Genomic DNA, 20,588 nt, shown 5'->3' with positions numbered 1-20,588 from the left:
TTGAATAATATGATTACAGTACAATATTTTACAAGATCGGGAAATTTTAATAGTTTGGACTGGATGAAAAGATTGTGAATGTGATCTAGAAAACCAACCTTGTGAATGATCCGCACTGCTCGTTTTTGCAATAAGAATAATGGATTAATTGAGCATTGGCAGTTGTTTCCCCATATTTCAACACAATACGTGAAATAAGAGAGAACCAGTGAGCAGTATAATGTATGGAGTGCATCATGATCAAGATATTGTTTTGCTTTTTTTATAATTGAGATACTCGCTATTCGATACTGGCTATTTTAGTTCTTATGTGCTGGATGTGGGCTTTCCATGATAATTTGCTGTCCATAATTACTCCTAGGAATTTATTCTCGGATACGTTTTCAATTTGTACACCCTAAATATTTATTTGTAAGTCTGGGTAGGATTTATGGTCACCAAAGGTCATTACTTTGGTTTCACTTAGATTTAATGACAATTTATTTGTATCCATCCATTGTTTTATTTTCTTTAATTCCATGTTCACAGTGTCTACTACCTGATTATAATCTAGACTACTACAAAAAATGTTAGTATCATCAGCAAAGAGGATTAGTTTTAATGAATGTGATACATTAAATATATCATTTATATAGACATTGAAAAGTATGGGTCCCAACCAGTGTTGGGCATCTTACTTCAAAAATGTAATTAGTTATAGTTACAAGTTACTTATCCCAAAAATTAACTGAGTTAGTAACTCAGTTACTTTTTGGGAGAAGTAACTAGTTACTAGGCAAAGTAACTACTCCGCGTTACTTTACTCCACGTTACTTATTATGTTAAAATAATAAAAACACAACAGATGTGAACCTTTAACATTGATTTTACTTGAACAGATTGCTATTATTTTACATTTGTTTCCAAGTAAATTATAGAATGTATCAAAAATAAAAAAAAATATAAAACATTTCATTTGAAGTGCAAATAAATCAACATGTCACACAATTTCAACTTCAGGTATTTTCTTCATTAAAATAAACAGTAACAATAAAGTGCTTTCAGTATAATACTGAAAAGTTTCATTACCATGTTTTGCAAAACTAAGGCATTCAGATGTAAACCATGTAAAATAATACAAAACCTTTAACCTTCTCTGGCCACACACTGTAATTCTCTGCCCAGTATTCAAATATTAATCACTTCTGATCTGAGCCTGTTCCTCTTTGGAGAGAACACAGTCACGTTTCTGATCAACACAACTCGGACCCAATCCGCTGTGAATGCACGTGTGGACAGGACATCATTTCCCATCATGCATTACGCTGCGCTCAAAAACTTCCTGTTACCGGCGCACAAGTTACGTCAGAGCAAGTCGGTGGCATCTTGGACACAAAACTAACTGGCATGCACCGCGCACCGATCGACGGCGTCGTATCTGCGCCCGCCTCATCTCAAACAAACCTTTTATCTCTGAGACTCTGATGAAGAGCAGAGTGAAATCAATTAAAAGTAACGCGCCACATTTTATTGTCAGTAACGGTAACGGCGTTACAACGCTGGGAAAAGTAATTAGTTAGATTACTCCGTTACTGAAAAAGTAGCGCAGTTAGTAACGCCGTTATAGTTTAACGCCGTTACTCCCAACACTGGTCCCAACATATACCCCTGGGGAACACCACAAGAAATGCCAAGGTACTCAGATGAGTATTCTCCCATTTTAATGTACTGGACTTATCCTGTTAGGTAAGCTCTTAGCCAGTCCCCAGCTACTCCTCTGAAACCATATCTTTCAAGTTTGTTAAGCGGGATTGAATGATTAATTGTGTCGAATGCTTTTTTTCAAATCAATAAAGATACCAACGGCATGCTTCTTTTGATCCAGTGCATTGGTGATTTCTTCTAATGCTTCAATTATTGCCATGGAAGTGGTTCTTTTTGCTCTGAAGTCGTATTGACTGTTGTTTATTATTTGATGTTTGTTGACAAACATTTCTAACTGAGATATGAATATTGTTTCTAAAATTTTGGAGAACTGAGGCAGCAGTGAAATTGGTCTATAATTTGTGAAACAGTGTTTATTTCCATTTTTGAATAGTGGTATCACTTTTGCAATTTTCATTTTGTTTGGGAAACAGCTGGACTGAAGAGATAAATTACATATATGGGTTAGAGGTTTTACAATGTTATCTATGACTTTTTTGACCAATGACATGTTGATATCATGACAGTCTGTGGAGAATTTGTTTTTACATTTTTGAACAACATATTTGACTTCATGTTTGTTGGTTGCTGAGAGAAAAATGGAACAAAGGTTCCTCTTTGTTCCATTTTTGTTTTTCTACGCTGGATTTTGGATTGGTCTGGGATTTCAGCAGACAACTCTGGACCAATATTTACAAAAAGTTATTAAAAACGTTAACTATGTTCTTAATGTTGTGATTAACCCCATTTATATAATCAAAATCACTGGGATACATAGTTTTTGTTGATCCCTGTTTAATTTTTTAGTATGTCCCAGTTTCTCTTTATTAGGCCCGAGCCTAGGATTCCAAAATGCATTTCCATTATTATTATTATTATTTTGGTCACGACTTTAAATCCACTTTTGACCCCCTGAACGTTAACGAAAAGTCAATTTTATTGGACCCAAAATTCAAGATTGGTGAAAAATGTATTATTTTGATGTTCAGAATTTTTCACGCCGTGGATTTTCATTTAAGAAACTTGCAAATTGGTCAAAAAAATGAACTAGACCTATGTGGGATTATAAGCAACTCTTTTGGAATTTTCTACATTGTAAAATGTGGGTGTGGCCAGCCTGCAAAGAAAAAAGCCATTTTTAAAAGTTTTTAAATGCGTGTAACTCACACATTTAGTGTCCTATGTCCCGGCAGGAATATACTTTTTTTTCCAAAATGTTGATCTGAACGCATAGATATAAAATTTACACAGGTCAGACATTATATTGCTCCACAGCGCCCCCTTGAAAGTTTGAATTGCACCAAAAAATTACTTTGACATAAACATTTGAAATTTGGAATGAACATCCCTATTGATATACTGAACAAAAAATCCAATGAGAACATACCTCTATTTTCAAGAGTCGTCTGACATTTCTCATTGAAATACATAGGTTTTGGTTAACTGGGATGAAAAATATTTACTGTGTCATAGACCATTGAAAGTTGGTACACATATTCCTCTCATCATACTGAACAAAAAAGCCAATGAAGACATACCTCTATTTCCAACCGTTCAGGCGTGACAATGTCATAAATGGTCTCATTGGAATGAATGGGGTAGTATTACTGAGACGCTGATTTTGGGGGGAGCGATGTAAGCGGGAACGAAACGCAGGATGTTCACGGTAGCGTGTACCCCGCGGTTGCAAGGGGTGGCGAGGGCCTTTATCACTGCTTGCAGTTTTAATGTTGTTTTTATTTTCATATAGTATTCTTTTATAATATAACTGTTTGCCACTTCTAATTATATCTGTTAATTTATTTTTATATGTCTTATATCGTTGCTCAGCATCTTTAGTTTTTAGTTTGATAAACAATTTATAAAGATTTTTTTTTTACAAGCATTTAATATACCTTTGGTGAGCCAAGGGGTTTTGATGATTTGCCGTTTTTGCGATATTCTTTTTACTGGACAGTGTTTATTATACAGAGATAGAAATATGGTTAAGAAGTTGTCATACGCTTGGTTTACATTTGTTTCTGTAAAGACTGAGCTCCAGTCCTGTTCTTTTAAACTATTGTCAAGAGCATTAATGGACTCTTCACTTCTTATATGTTTATAAGTCACCTTCTTGTCCTCTTTGATTTTTTTAAATTCACAATGGTAGATAGTAAAGACAGGTAAGTGATCAGTGATGTCACACATTAACAAGCCAATAGTTGTTTGGTTTCCCATAATATTAGTAAAGATATTGTCAATTATTGTTGCACTGCGTGATGTTATTCTGCTGGGTTTGGTTATTGCTGGACAGAGGGACAAACTGTACATTGTACCAGAAAAATCATCTATTGCTTTTTGTCTGGTTGGATTCAGAAGGTCAATGTTGAAGTCACCACAGATAAATAATGGCTTATGATTAATAGTAGAAAACAATTTCTCCATCCATTCAGCAAAAGCTTCAATGTTTGAGCCAGGTGAACGATACACAGAACTCACAACAATATTTTTCTTCTTATCTCAATATTCTGAACCTCAACAGTTAAACATTCCATTGTTTCTTCTATTGGAAGTGACAGATGGGTTAACAGGCTAAATAATACCAATTTATGGATGAGTAAGGCAACCCCACCTCCCATTTTCTCTGTCTTGGTTAAACCAGGTTTCTGTAATAACGATGATACTGAAAGGGCGAGTGAATTGTTGCAGATACTCTTTGATAGAATTGAAATTACTATACATGCTCCTACTATTAAAATGTAATATTGACAGTTTCCTTTCTGAATTTATGTTATTGTTATCTTCTTGAGTAAGATAATTGCAGATTGTATCAAGAGTGGAGAGAAAATTGTTATCCGGGTCAATCTCAGATAGATAGGGTGTGTCAGACTACATGTACTTAAAAGTTTCCAGATCCATTTGTTTGTGATGGAGGATTCTCTGTAGTGTGTCCAGTTCATTGCTGTTGGATGGTGTAGATGTATCTGTTGTGGGCCTATTGTTCATATTGTTCATAGGGGATGTACAGAGTCATGTGTTTCCTTATTTTGCCCACTGATGTTGTCAGTTGTATTTATCCAGTTCTTCTTTCTTTCTCACAACCAACACTTTGGCTTCCTCTGGGGTCCTGTTTAGTTTAATGAAGATCTTACAGTTTGTTACCCAGGTGTGTTGGATCTTTTGTAGCTTTTTCAGTTGTCTGGCCTTTTTTGCTATATCAGCATTTCTTTTTGTTAAGTGTTCATTTATGAAATGTTAGTTCCTTTAGTTTACGTCCTTGTTTTAGCAGAGCCGTTTTGTTTTTCCGATTCACAACCCTCATTATGACGGCTGGTCATTCATTGTTCTTTGAGGGCAGCGGGTGACAGGCCTTGATGTGCTCCAGGTCTAACTCTATCCTGCTTTGGAGGTAGGAAGCCACCTGTTGCTCCACCGAGCGCATTTCCTCCTCACTGGGCTGCCCGCTCACCGTCTCCCCAGCCACCGCGCACGCGTATGAGTGCGGCTTGATTTTAATCCCGGTAATGACCATGTCGTTCATACGAGTATATTGCTCCAGCTCGTCCACTCGCCTCTCCAAATCGTTGATGCGCCGGTCTTTTTCTTGATAGTTATTGGTGTGAAACGTTTGAGTCACAATACTACATTTGAGATACGCAGTGAAGTAATTGTTTTGTGTAATTCAGGTTTAGAAGAAATATTACAGAAATGATACAATAATAATAATAATAATAATAATAATAATAACAAGAAGAAGAAGAACAAGAACAACAAGAACAACAATAATAACCATATTCATAGTTTTGTCACTAGGCCATAGTGAACAATTGCTTCAATAACATGCATTCAAACTATGAAATGTTGACCCCATTTAAATATATTATATTCTATAAATATATCTTATAGAATATTATATAAATATAAAAATATTCTGTGTCTATATTATGGCCCACTTGTGGCACAATTTACTTACTATGTTTTAAGTTATTTGTGTTTTTGGTGGTGGTGCTGTGGATCTCCTAGGTTGCACAAGGCCCAGTGGATCCCTGGGTATAAAAGGCCTTGTCTCTGACGTGGTTGTTTCTGCTCCTCCTCCATCTGCACGCCATGCTGCAGCTGCCCTACTTGTACTTTGCACTTACACCTGCATTTCAACACTTACATTTCATTGTGACTGTTATAAAGACTTAAATGTTGCCGCTCGTGTCCTCCCCATTCATTTTGTGGCAGTCTATTTTACGGCACCTATTCGGGGCCATAAAATTTACAACAGTAAAAAAGTCAAAGAATATAATTATTTGGGTCATCATTTCATTTTGTGATACAGTTTGTGGTTGAATTTTCTGCCAATATTTTTGCGACATCTTCAGAAATCAGAAAAACAATCTTAGACAAATAACCAGCATTTTAAAACAAGCACAATTTTAAACTCAGAATTCCAAAGGTATTACCAGTATTATCTGTAGTTTATGTACAATCTATCTGAATAAATTAAATGTACTGGGGTCCAGCTCTCTCACGTTCTCTCCTCTGGTGGAATGTTCTCCTGCTTCGTCTCTCCTCTCTCTGGGACTTTGGGACTGCGGCAGAGCTCGGTTGCCATGGCAGCGGGCCGTGTTGCCAAACGTGTCCACCTGGGAATTTTGACTCTTTTTCCCCCCTTCCTTCTTTTTTTCTTCTTCATATTCTTCCTATATTTTTTCCACTGCAGCTGCGCTGGTTGGGCTATAACATCGTCTCACCCCATGGACCCCTGCACCGCACATATGTAATGAGACACATCTGCCTGAGAAGTAGAAACGTGTCCCGGCCTGTCCCCCCCTTGTACCCTCATCTTCGCACATCCTCTGTAGTTGACGCGACAAACTCCCTAGTGACATTTCAAATACAGCACAGCAAGATGTCTCCCCAGAGGCCTTTGCCATCCACTACAGCCAATGCGTCCACTCCACTTTGAAAACTGCCGTGCTTCCAACTCGCAACGTTTGATTTATTAAGTTAAAACAGAGCGCAACGATATGAGAGGAGATCTGAAAATGTGTATGAGAATGTCGTGATGCACTAACGGCCGTGTCCTCTTTGTTTACCGCAGGTTTTTCTTGAAGTTCTTCCTCAAGTGTAACCAGAACTGTCTGAAGACAGCCGGGAACCCCAGGGACATGAGGCGTTTCCAGGTACAAGCAGAGCAGAGGGAGGGAGGGAGTCAGTTTCAGAATATTAATCTTGATTTTGTTTAGCATTATTTTTATAGTTTGCAAGTCTAGATTAGATTTAATCATTTATCAGTAACGCATATTTTTCTTTCTCCACTCCATAACAAAATTATATCAGTCAGAAACGTGCATTGAAACGTCTAAAATCTAGACCTGCTGACTAAATGAATCTAAACGAGTTAATAGTAAGTATAAAGTATAATATTCTTACTGCAAGATATTTGAACACGTGTTTAAAACTGACAAGGTCTTGACTCTCAAAGATACCATTTATTCACCCTAATTATCTGAACAAGACAACAAAAGGTCAAGATCTACATTTTCATACAAAGACTTTATATTGATAAATGGTCACATTTTCATAATGCGCTTTCCACCTTTTAAGGCACCCAAAGCACTTTACATCAAGGACCCACTCACTCATTCACACATTCATATACCAGTGTATGCAGACAATGGAGACGAGGAGGACACAAGGACACAAGGACAGCATTCATCTGTGGGAGCTAGAATTGCACCAACAACATGTGGGTCAGTGGATCTGACTGCTCTACCAATGATGTTTGTATCAAGAACGGGATTCGACCTAACCTCAGTAGATCTGACACTCTACCAACTAAACTATGGTCACAGCTTACAAAAACAACTGTAATTTAAATAATAACCACACATTATATACATGTTTGTTAAATGACCTGAATGGCCAAAAACGTTTTACACATAACATAGCATAATAATCCAAAATCCCAAAAAGCAACCAACAGCATCTCAGGCCAGTTAAATAAGTGGCTGTAAATATATTTAAAAATGTCCATCAATATTTTGTACTTGTGAAAAAACAGGTTCATATTTAGTAATAAAAACATTTTAAACATTCAAACAATTTGTTGCTACTTGTTGCACAAGTCAAAGAGCACACATCACGTTTCGTGGGTGTTACGCACAAATCTACACAAACTTGGCCTAAAAGTTTAACTGTGAGCACTCCCCTGTGAGGAGCTGACATCCATCTCCCGTAGAGTGGAGGTGAGAGGTGAAAGTGTAGAATCAATAAGCACAGTGCGACGTGGACAGACAATCGGGCCGTGCTGAGCCGGACCGCTGGGAGAAGAAAGTGCAGAGGTGTTCAGGAAGTGGTCAGGAGCTGAGTGATTAGTTCCAGATGGAGAGGTCACGCTCCATGGCCCAGGAAGTACTCACTTGGGACCGCCCGCCTGACTTCCTGTGCGTCACTCAGCTTTGTCCCTCTGGCCGCGTCATGTTTCTCAGCTCCTCCGATTACTGTGAAAAGTCATATTCTTTTTCTTTGTATATATATATATATATATATATATATATATATATATATATATATATATTATATATATATATATATATATTCATTTAGCTACTAGACACAGAGGAGATGGACCCTTAGTCACTACCATCTCCCCATTCTATTTGCTTTAGCTTCTGCAAATCCTAATCTGGTCGGGGTGTGAATGGGGGGTGATGGAGGGGGTGATGAAGGGGGTGATGAAGGGTGTGATGGGGGCTAGGGGGGATCCCCTCGCTGTGGGTGTGGGTCAGGAGGTCAGTGCAGGAGGACAGTCCTTTGTAGCACATCCACCATTTACTGTTTTTTCTGAACTTTCTCCCCTACAGTGCAGGCCACATGTTCTGCACCAGTTCTCTCAAATGTTTGTCTCTTGTTCACATGTTCTGCTTTGGTTCTCTCACATGTTCCTCTCCTACAACACATGTTCTGCTCTGCTTCTCCCACATTCCTCTCCTGCAGTATGTTCTCCCGTTTTTCTCAGATGTTCCTACAGCACATGCACATGTTCTGCTCCAGTTCTCTCAATTTCCTCATCTATTGCACATGTTCTCATCTGGTTCTCTCAGATGTTCCTCTCCTACAGCACATGTTCTACTCTGGTCCTCTCAGAATGTTCCTACAGCACGGGCACATGTTCTGCTCGTATTCACTCACGTTCCTCTCCTACAGCACATGTTCTGCTCTAGTTCTCTCAGATGTTCCTCTACTACAGCATATCTCATCTCTCAGATGTTCCTCTCCTACAGCACACGTTCTACTCTGGTTCTGTCAGAATTTTCCTACAGCACTGGCACATGTTCTTCTCCGATTCACTCACATTCCTCTCCTACAGCACATGTTCCACTCCAATTCTCTCAGATGCTCCTCTCCTACAGCACATGTTCTGCTCTAGTTCTCTCAGATGTTCCTCTACTACAGCATATGTTCTGCTCTGCTTCTCTCACATTCCTCTCCTACAGCACTTTCTGCTCTGGTTTTCTCAGATGTTCCTACAGCACATGCACATGTTCTGCTCCGGTTTTCTCACGTTTCTTTCCTACAGCACATGTTCCACTCCAGTTCTCTCAATTTGCTCACATATTGCACATGTTCTCCTCCAGTTCTCTCAGATGTTCCTACAGCGTGGGCACATGTTCTTATCTGGTTCTCTCAGATGTTCCTCTTCTACAGCACATGTTCTGCTCCGGTTCTCTGAGATATTCGTCTCCTACAGCACATGTCCTACTTTGGGTCTGTCAGACCTTCCTATAGTCATAGTGCATGCACATATTCTGCTCTGGTTCTCTCAGATGTTCCTCTCCTACAGCACATGTTTTGCTTCGGTTCTCTCCGACGTTCCCGTTTCACTTGCACATCTTCTACTCTGGCTCTCTGAGATGTTCTCCTACAGCACATGTTCTGCTGCGGTTCTATCACTTGTCTGATTCATTCATTTCAATCAGATTTTCAACTTCAGTACTTACAGCCATTGTATTTAATTAATTTTGCTTCCATCTTTCCTGTCATTTTGTATGTAGAAATGAATGAAACTAAATTATTTCAAATGAATTTATTCATGAAAAATTAAACCAATATGAGCAGATATCACTGTTATAACATTTTAATTTCTTATGGACATTTTAAAACAACAGCACTATCTCATCTGAACCTAGGATTGTTTTATCATGTCATATACTGAGAATACATCATAACATACAGAGCACTTTTAAGTATAATGCAAAATGGTTTTAGTCATAGAATCTGCCAACCCAGCAGCTCATCCTGCTTTCTGATTGGCCAGTAGGCTTGAGAACCAAAACTCTAAATGTAAACAACTTTTACATCACATGCAATGTTTTTGTAACTTAAAATAAATCAACATTGAGTTAACAGTAAAACCAACATTTGATGTTAACCCATTTATTCATATCTAGGGACATGGGGTGATCGAGAAATGTTGAAGAAAATAAATAAATAAATGATGAATGATTTGTTTTGCTATGGTCAGTGCAGGGCTTTTAACACTTGGAGGATGCTAGAATAACAGCATGAACATTTTTGGAGTAAATATACTTCGAGTGTGATTTAGGTTCATGCTCTTTCCATCATTATATACATCATATTTTTATTTGGCACACTGAATAGTCAAATTGATGCATGTTCCCATGGCGATGCATCTGTAAGATATTGAGGACCACCACCATAAAAGCTCACACTCATTATGACAGCCCAAACTCTGTATGCCTTCTCTCACTGTGAAGTGAACTTTGAGAAGCCTACGTGCGCACCACGAGCAGATGTGTGCGAGGACGACTCACAAGCAGGCCCAGAAAATCAAATTAGCCTCTCCATATATCACGCAGTATTTTAGCGCTCAGCCCGAGATCCATGTGTGCAGTGCTGTGGACAGGAACTGAACAGCTGCATGGTTCACAGGCCGGGAGGGGGGAGGAGAGGGGAAGAAGGGGAGGAAGGGGTGTCTGGACACCTGCAGGTCCCAGTGGAACATGAAGGCAGTCGAGTAGAGAAGGAAAAAAGTTTTGCTCTCACTAGACAATATATAATAGTAATAGACTACAGTACAGTATATGCACTTAAGAGTTGGTTGAGGTTTGGCCTGGAGACCCTGTGGTTAGTGGGTGAATGACACCGCAACTGTTTGGGGGTGGGACTAGTTTAAACTTTTTATTTAGTAATTATTTCAAAAAGTTGTTTATTATTCAACAAAAAAAAAGAGTAAGTATAAGTATACTAATAAACTGTGCTGCATAGTTTTAATTTAAGTTTAATTTCAGCAAAAGTATATTACACACAATTGCTGGACAGGTATTGACACAATCAAAATTGTATTGTTGACTTTACTGTTAAAAGAGCTATTTTAGTATATTTAAAAGCTATTTTCACAAAACTGAAAAAAAAAAAAAAATCACAATTAAAATGGTAATATTTCTATAAATGCATTTCAAATTATCAATATTGAGAATGTTTCAACAATAGTCAGTTTTAAAATGTAACCACTTCTGGGCGAATGAAACATTACACCATCTTATAACATTAGATTTAAAATGAGTAATTGCCCACTTTTCAAGATTTTAATTAAAATGTCACAAAATAGGATAAATTGTACAGTTTCCTTAATACTCAAAATAGAAAAGTACAGTGTCTAAGAAATGTCTTATTTTAATGAAATAAATATTAGTTTTTGTGAAATATGATTGGCCTTATGTGTTCCCTGTCCTCAGGTTGTCCTGTCCAGCACAGTCAGCGTAGATGGACATGTTCTCGCTGTGTCCGACAACATGTTTGTCCACAACAACTCCAAACATGGCCGCCGCGCTCGCAGACTGGAGCCGGGCGAGAGCATCGAGAACCCCATCGAATACGGTAAGATATGTCCTCAAATAATGTAATTATTATATAATTCAGTGAATTATATGTGTACATAGCTCAAATAACCTGAAAAAACTAGATCTGACTGGCCTGGTGGTGTTACCTGCTAGTCTCTATGGAAATAGAAGTGATTAATGCCATATTGTGCAATTTCAGTCAAAGCAATAATATCTCCATGGAAACAAGCAAATGCCGAACCCTCTAACAGAAAGGTTAGATAGTGTAAAAAAGAAACCACTGGAAAGATGAGAAAAGTTTATGTTTGGGATTATACATTTTAAAAACAAAATAAATCCAAAAAGTTTCAGATAACCTCCAGATACTTTGCCATGGTAAACATGTTAGCTCTGTCACAGCTCATTTGCATCCTTCGTAATATCTCCCTCAGAACCAGCGTTGTAAAGGCAGACGCTGGTTAGCTAACATCCAATGCTAATCACCAGATCGATCACCATAAGCAGCTCCACTTATGAGCACATTACCATTAAGACATCATCAAAGCATTAAAACACATCTTTTCATTTAAGAATAACTCAACCACTCACACAGCTGTCACCACACTGCAATGACCCAAATGAAAATAACACAAGGAGCCATGTTATCTGTTACAAATGCTTCTAACCTTAACATCAGTTAAAATGACTTCAGTTGTAGTAGTTTAAATGGCTGACACTTTGATCTCTGTATAAAATATGCCTTTTTCTCCAGAATATCATAAATGAATGAGCACACTGAACACTTTAAACAAAGAACCACTCAACCATACATACACCAGTGTATGCAGACATAATAAATACAAATGATATTCTATCCCAGGTCAATACATTTTACTTGACTCTACATCAGCTTCTTGTCTCCATAGAGATGGAGGTGGTGGGACAATGGAGAAAAAAGTTTTAACTTGAAAACAGCACTCTATCACAAAGGACAGTGTATCATGAAATGGGGGTGAAGAGCAAGGGGGAAATTCAGAAAATTATCAGAGCCAGGAATCAAACCCACACCTGAGGCCAGCTAGACAGAGCCTAAAATATGTGGTGCTGCTTGGACCACTTGAATACTGGGCTAAGCTGCTGTGGATTTAAAATAGTGATATTGCATCGGCAGTTAAGGGTTATCTACCAGAGTACCATTCAGAATATTTCACATTTTTGGACATTTCTATTGTTCCCCTGCAGCAACCCCATGCATCAAAGCCATCAGTCCGAGCGAGGGCTGGACCACAGGGGGCGCTATGGTCATTGTCATTGGGGAGAACTTCTTTGATGGACTCCAGGTGGTGTTCGGCAGCATGCTAGTGTGGAGCGAGGTAGAGACACAAAACTGCACTTTTACCATTAAGCATCTGATATTATTAGTGATTTGAATGACAAATGCACTGTAAATCTAGATATCTACGGGAGTTAAAAAGGGTTCAGTTTAGACGTTTTATTGCAGTCTTAGTTTGAATATAATTAATTTGTACTGGTATTTTTGATACACTTTTTTAATGTTTAAGTTAAATTATCCATGAATGGAAATAGATCTTTGCATTGCTAAACTGCAACTGCTAAAGTATCGTTTGAATATGGTCATTGGATAAAGACATCATCTGCAAGAAATACCTTGAAAATACAAAAAAATCTAAACCATCTTACTAAATCTAAACTTGAGTAAGTCAGGATAAATATATTGAATTCATGAAGTCATTGTACCTCACAAATACTCAGTTGTGCAGTATATAATGTTGTGCTGATGTTGACGTAGTTTTGGCTCTGTTGTTGTAGTTGATCACCCCACATGCGATCCGGGTGCAGACGCCTCCTCGGCACATCCCAGGGGTTGTGGAGGTCACTCTGTCTTACAAATCCAAGCAATTCTGCAAAGGAGCCCCAGGACGCTTCATCTACACAGGTCAGAGACATTTCCAACATCACACAACTTCAGGGCTATTATACTATTGCTAAAACATTAGCTGTTAGATCAGTGGTTCTTAACCTGGGTTCGATCGAACCCTAGGGGTTCGGTGAGTCAGTCTCAGGGGTTCGGCGGAGGTCAAGACATGCACCCGACTCATATGATTCGCGGACTACGAGCGTCTCCAGACACTGGCCGTGTCCCAGTTCAACAAATGGACCCTCTGATGTGCCTATCGAAGTACCATTTTGTGCACCAGTAAAACATACCTATGTCTTGAATTAGAAAAAAAAATATATATATCACCTATGGTCATGAGCTCTGGGTAATGACCGAAAGGACAAGATCGCGGATACAAGCGGCTGAAATGGGCTTCCTCCGCAGAGTGGCCGGGCGCACCCTTAGGGATAGGGTGAGGAGCTCGGTCACACGGGAGGAGCTCGGAGTAGAGCCGCTGCTCCTGCACGTTGAGAGGAACCAGCTGAGGTGGCTCGGGCATCTGCTCAGGATGCCTCCTGGACGCCTCCCTAGGGAGGTGTTCTGGGCATGTCCCACCGGGAGGAGGCCCCGGGGAAGACCCAGGACACGCTGGAGGGACTATGTCTCTCGGCTGGCCTGGGAACGCCTTGGGGTCCCACCGGAGGAGCTGGAGGATGTGTCCGGGGTGAGGGAAGTCTGGGAGTCCCTGCTTAGACTGCTGCCCCCGCGACCCGGCCCCGGATAAGCGGAAGAAAATGGATGGATATATTTTTCAATAAAGAAGGGTTCGATGAATATGCATATGAAACTGGTGGGGTTCAGTACCACCAACAAGGTTAAGAACCACTGTGTTAGATATTAGAAGATATATGAAGTAGATGGGTGACAGTGGCTCAGTTGATAGAGTGTTTGTCCACTGATTTGAAGGTTGGTGATGCGAATTCTCTCGATATAAACATCATTGGTAGACCGGTCAGATCCAGTGACCAACAGGTTGGTGGTGTGATTCCAGCTCCCACAGATGAATACTGTTGTTGTGTCCTTGGGCAAGACAGTTAACCCACCTTGCCCCCCAGTGTCTGCCTTCACTGGTGTATAAATGTGTGTTTGAATGTGGATGTGAATGGGAGAGTGGCTCTTAGATATAATGTGCTTTATAAAAATGTAACCATTATTACTGATTTGAACTCTGTATAAAATATGCTTTGTTCTCAGTAAATGATTAAACACTTTAAACAAAGAACCACTCCCCTATACATACACCAGTGTACACAGACTTTAGTGCCTTGCCTGAGGACACACTGGCAGTGAGTAGGGTCTGAAGCAGGGAGAATGTGTTGTTGACTATGCAGAATTAGTCTAACTGTAAATGTAACAATCACATTCTTGTTGTTTGAAAGAACGATATGACATGGATGACAGTAGTTTTAGCATGTTGTAGGCTGTTTTTACGAGTATGACTTGTAACCCTATGTAGTAAATATGTTTAATTGTGTTTTAGCTTTGAATGAGCCTACTATAGACTATGGCTTCCAGCGTCTGCAGAAAGTCATCCCACGGCATCCAGGAGACCCAGAGAAGCTAGCTAAGGTAAGACCCTTCAAACATATGGGATATGTTGTCTACTGAATGCTTTAATTCACTTGTCAGACTGATTTGTTTGTATAGTTATTTATGTAGCCATTCGTTGCAATTGTCAGACTTACACAATCTGAATATGTCCCATGTAACCCAATTATGGCAAAATCAATAGAGTGTGATTGAATGAATAACTTGGAAGAACAAAAAAAGTGACCAACAGAATGAGCAAATAACTTTTCTCTCCACAGGAAATTCTGCTGAAAAGAGCAGCTGATCTTGTGGAGGCCCTGTATGGAAACCCACATAGTAATCAGGTATTTGAATCATAGACATTTTGTGTATTCTAACAAGTGCATTGTTTTAATCAACTAATAATATTGAATCAAATAACATAACAGATAACATAAAATACAAGTTCAGTTTTCAGTGGTCCAAAGATATTCCTCACTTTTCATAGTAATACTATGCAAGTACAGTGTTCCCTTGTTTATTGCGGGGGTTATGTTCCAAAAATAACCTGCGATAAATGAAATCCGCAAAGTAGAAAACTTAATTTTTTACAATTATTATATATATTTTAAGGCAGTAAAACCCGTCTCTCACTTCATACACGTTTCTCAGACAGGCATTAATATTTTCTCACATTTCTCTCTTGTTTAAACACTCTCAAAATTCAGACCTTCGTAGATTTAAAAAAATAAGCACAGTATTACTGAACAAAACCAAATACTATACTGTACTGTAAATACAAATGCCAGCTTTTAGAAATACTGTAACAAATCAGTTACAGGACCTTCACAAACTGTAAAAAAAAAAAAAAGCATGCAAAATTGCACACACACAAATTTTTTTTTTAAATATGCGACTAAACTAAAACTAAACTATACTAAACTAAAGTATAAATCATATATTTTAAAGCTGTATATGTGATATGTGATGTGTGTGTGTGTGTATGTATATATACACACATATATCAGCTCTCCTGCAATATATATATATATATATATATATATATATATATATATATATATATATATATATATATATACATATACATACACATACATACACACACACACACACACACACACACACATATATATATATATATATATATATATATATATATATTTATATATATATATATATATATATATATATAATTTTTTATTTTTTTTGCAGGAGAGCTGATATTTTTCAATACCTTTTACACTATTGATATATCAAGTAAATATCCAGTATAAGAAGTAGCCCGTTCTTTAGTAACAATCAAATCTGTCCCCTTTCAGGACATGCTGTTGAAGCGTGCGGCAGACATTGCGGAGGCTCTCTACAGCGTCCCCCGGCCTCACAGCCAGCTCCAGGCTTTGCCCAGCTCCCCGGCCCATGGCAGCGTCATGGGTTTGGGCTCGTACCCCTCACAGTTGGGGGTGATTGGAGAGCCAGTCCAGAGCAGCCAAGGTATGCTGCTTCCTGAGTTCACACAGGGAGGGCTGGTAGGGGGCGTTAGGAGGTGTTTACTGGGAAAGTAACGACTAAACCAGAACTAAATCCAAGAAAAAACAGGACTAAACAAGACGTAAGCCAGGAGTCAGGAGGACTAAACTAGAAATCCATAAAAAAACAGGAAATAGGGCTGAACCAGACTAAACCAGGTCTAAACCAGGCCTAAACCCAGACTAAACCAAAACGGAAACAGGACTAAACTATAACTGAATTAGAGCTAACCCAGAGTAAACTAGGATTAACAAAGTGCAAATCAGGAATAAACCAGAACTAAACCATTCCTACCTATAATGAACAAGGGTTTAACCAAGACCAAACCAGGACTAAATCTGGGCTAAACAAGGACCCAAACTGATACAATCCTGAACATAACCCAGCTCCCCTGCCCTCTCTCTCCTCCACAGGGTATATTCGTAACTCCAGCAACCTGTCTCCACGGGGGTACCCCTCGGCCTCCACCCCTCAGCAAGGTGGCTACGGCAGCAGTGGGGGCATGACCGGAGGGTATGGGACAGTCCCAATGACCAGCCTGGGAGTGCCAGGGTCGCCCGGGTTTAACAGTGCCTCCCCAACAGGATCGCCATACAGTAAGTCTAGCTTGAATCATATATGGCCTATTAGAGCGGTTTTCAAAAAGTTTAATTCTGTCACAATTTGCAGTTTTGCTATTTTATTACTTTTTAATTATTTTTTTGATTCATAATAAAGGTCACACATTATTAAGGAATGATAAAGGAACCCTATTTAAATGAAGGATTTCAATTCTATAACTGTGTTCAAATCAAAAATAGTGTTTACTGGTAACAATTGCAATGCTAATTTATTCTTAGTTACAACAACATTGGACATGATGGCCAAATTATGTATGTTAAAGTTTGATGTTTTGGTTCAAGACGATTATCCAGTCTGAAAGCATTTCATTTGGTTTGCCAGTTTTAATGCTGAAATCAGTGCTAGTCCAGCCTCTGCAGCTCAATGAGTGAATTCTGAAGGTTTTGAGCTTTCACATGAGGAATGGTCTGTCCGTGTTCTGAGAATGAGAAAAACTGAAACGTGTATGTGTCCTCTATCTGCAGGTTAAGACACTGGCAACACAGGTTCAGAATATAAAAGTGAAATAAAAATAAAAGTGAAAATCTGGGCTAGTGGTCAACACTGCATGTCCATTCCTGAAGTAAATTCTCCACATCATAGTTCCAAGTGTGGCATATAAGTATTTAGAAAGATTTTTTTTTTTTTACAGTAGGTTATTTAAAAGAAAGAATATTAAGAAGACAAGTATACATAGCTTGAGTTTTTTTGCAATTTGTATTATCATTACGGTAATCTGTAAAGCACCTTGTGAGCTGATCTCTTTGAAACTTATTTACTTTTAGCTTGAAATTAATAGAGATGAGATCATAAGCTGAGCCACCATTGTATCTGTAACTGACACTCTTGAGAATGAAAATATGAAAAATGAAAATATTGATGTGGAAAAATTAATGGTAAACTGACTTAGAACGAGGTGGGTAGGCACTTCTGAGAATCTGTCCTTTGTGAACGGTAAAAGACGTAACCCAAAACCTGCAACCCAGAGACTGAAGGCCGTTTAGGGTTATGTGCCTGGACCACAGCATCCCTACTCTAACAGAGTGTGTATCTTCCACAGTCATGCCCTCCAGCCCCACAGTCCCAGGCAGTTCCTCCTCCTCCCTTCTGCCCTTCTCCTCCTTCCCATCTGCTGCCAAACAGAAGAGCGCCTTCGCCCCAGTGCTGCGACCTCAGGGCTCCCCCTCTCCGGCCTGTCCCGCCTCATCGGGCAACAGCTTCCGAGGTAGCCACCCGAGCCACTATCTCACCCCACTGTCCGAACTCACCAACGCAGTCTAGGCCTTCTCCCACTAACTCCTCCCACCTCCGCGCTTTGACCAGACTCCAGAAAGGGACACAGGATGTACCTTGGATCGTCCAGTAGAGTAATAGATTTTGTATATCCTTTTCTCTCCAGCCATGACAAGCCTGGTCTCTCCCACGATGTAAACAAAGCTACTTCACTTGGAACTGCTGCTTCATTTATCCTTGGCACTAATAGGGTGAAAAGGGTGGTGGATAGGTCAAGAGCAGTCACAAAATTTTCCTCTCTATGCCTGAACCACTTCTGAAGCTATGGCTGTGTTCAAAGAATGGCAGCAGCTTAAGAAGTAGAGGAAGCCATTTTGTTTTTCAACGAATCAGTGGATGAAAGCTAACAAACATGAATGCGGCTAATGCTAATGGCTAACAGCACAGGAATGGACCGGATTACTGTGTTTTAAGAAGCAACACACCATTTAACCTCATAAGAACAGCTGATGGCTCACTGCTAATGGTTAACAGACTGGACAAGACTACTCTGCTTGTCCACCATTTTGGATAAACAGGGATACATTTTCAATTGTGACTTGCGGATTATTTTTGTTCTGGTTGTTCCAATGATATGTATCTGCCAGGACGAGCATAGGCTGCAATGTTAGCGCTGAACTGGACATTAAGCTAACAGCGACTCTGACGTTAGCAGGATGCTAAACTTGACACTTGATGGCATGTGTGTAGACTGTCTTTGAGATAGCCAGAGATGAACTTTTGTAGTACTTTTTGAAGACATTCCAGAAATATAGACTTTTTATTATTTTTGTTCAGCTCTTGAAGGTTTTACAAGGGAAACTCTTTGTCTCAAGGGTTACATTAATGCATATATTGATTTATTTAAGAAGCAATTTAACTTATTATTATTATTATTATTATTATTATTATTATTATTATTATTATTATTATTATTATTATTATTATTGTTGTTGTTGTTGTTGTTGTTGTTGTTGTTATTAGTTTAGGTGATAATATAAACATTTTTATTATTTTTGCAATTACTGAAATGAAGGAATCTCAACAATGCCATTATAATTTATGTTTTTTTAACTGTCAAATGCATTGTACTTAACCAACACATTGTCCTAGCTTTATGAGTGCATCTTCCAGCACTGGTTGTATTGTCTTATGTTGCAGTTGTATTGTCTTATGTTGCAGATATGATCTCTATGCAGTACAGTGAAAACACAAAGTGAGTGGAGCTTATTAGAGGAGCGTTTAACCATGTCACACTGATCTCGCTTGCTAGCTTCCGTTAACACAACACAGACATACAGAGTACACGGATGTCAAGTCTGATGGAACCCACAAAACATACATTTCTATTGTTTTATGAGTAAAAATAGTTGCTTTCAGACTGTAGAATTTTAAATATATTTCATGACAAAAATCCCCAAACTAAATTCTTAAATGTTCAGTATAGTTGTTTGGTTAAATTAACCCAACCATATCACAAAATTTGCTGTGTCATCAAATTCTACATTCTGAAAACCAATAGATTTTTCCTAAGAAGAACATTAAATAGTCTATACTTTGTCTTCACCTAATTTCTTATAAGAAGTGACAGTACTTAAAGGGCCTACCTATCTATTAATTGCTCAAGTTTATACATTTAATCTCCAAACAATAAATGGCTCAAGCAGTTATTAGTGGAAGAAAAAAATTGAAGGATTGAATGATATTACCTAAAGATATTAAAAGGCATTGTACTTAATAACAGCCATAAAGAAGCAGCCACCAGACACACACAATTTTATCCAATCAGAGATATTAATGGATGGGAACTATGTGGAAAGAACTGCCAGTGACTAGCCCAGACAAACATCAGGGTTAGAAATGGGTCTACGTGGACAGGGCTAACACTCTGAAACATGTTCTTCACTTATGGTGCAAAATCAGGTACAGTTCCTTTAATATTGAGGTCTGGGTTATGATTAATCTTTTTTGTCAACATATAATTTTCCCCAACATTGCATTTTCTTATCAAGCAAGTTTGCTATGTTTGTAGATCCAATTGCTGTATAGAATCAGGGTCAACATTATATAGTTTTGTCTTTTTTTAGCAATTATTTTAAATTTGGCTATTGCTCACTATCTGAAATGTAGACATGGTATTGGAATATAAAACACTGTCCTATACTCCAACAGTGCTGAGCGGACATCACTGATGTTGCAGA

General features: G+C 38.7%; 1 protein-coding gene across 1 annotated transcript in view; it reads left to right on the top strand.

The window, feature by feature from the left end:
• Positions 1-18,570, top strand: part of ebf2 (EBF transcription factor 2) — a 60,958-nt gene extending 42,388 nt beyond the window's left edge. The window contains exons 7-15 of the mRNA XM_033972709.2: positions 6,755-6,836; positions 11,415-11,556; positions 12,741-12,871; positions 13,329-13,455; positions 14,939-15,027; positions 15,267-15,332; positions 16,308-16,479; positions 16,929-17,111; positions 18,176-18,570. Coding sequence (XP_033828600.1) covers positions 6,755-6,836; positions 11,415-11,556; positions 12,741-12,871; positions 13,329-13,455; positions 14,939-15,027; positions 15,267-15,332; positions 16,308-16,479; positions 16,929-17,111; positions 18,176-18,396 — 1,213 coding nt within the window. The 3' untranslated portion in view covers positions 18,397-18,570. The remainder of the gene's footprint in view (positions 1-6,754; positions 6,837-11,414; positions 11,557-12,740; positions 12,872-13,328; positions 13,456-14,938; positions 15,028-15,266; positions 15,333-16,307; positions 16,480-16,928; positions 17,112-18,175) is intronic.
• Positions 18,571-20,588: the final 2,018 nt, after the last annotated feature.

The sequence above is a fragment of the Periophthalmus magnuspinnatus genome, chromosome 9 (genome assembly GCF_009829125.3).
Source record: "Periophthalmus magnuspinnatus isolate fPerMag1 chromosome 9, fPerMag1.2.pri, whole genome shotgun sequence".
NCBI classification, from domain to species: Eukaryota; Metazoa; Chordata; class Actinopteri; order Gobiiformes; family Gobiidae; genus Periophthalmus; species Periophthalmus magnuspinnatus.
Note: the sequence above shows the minus strand (reverse complement) of the source record. Positions and strands in the feature narration are given on the sequence as shown.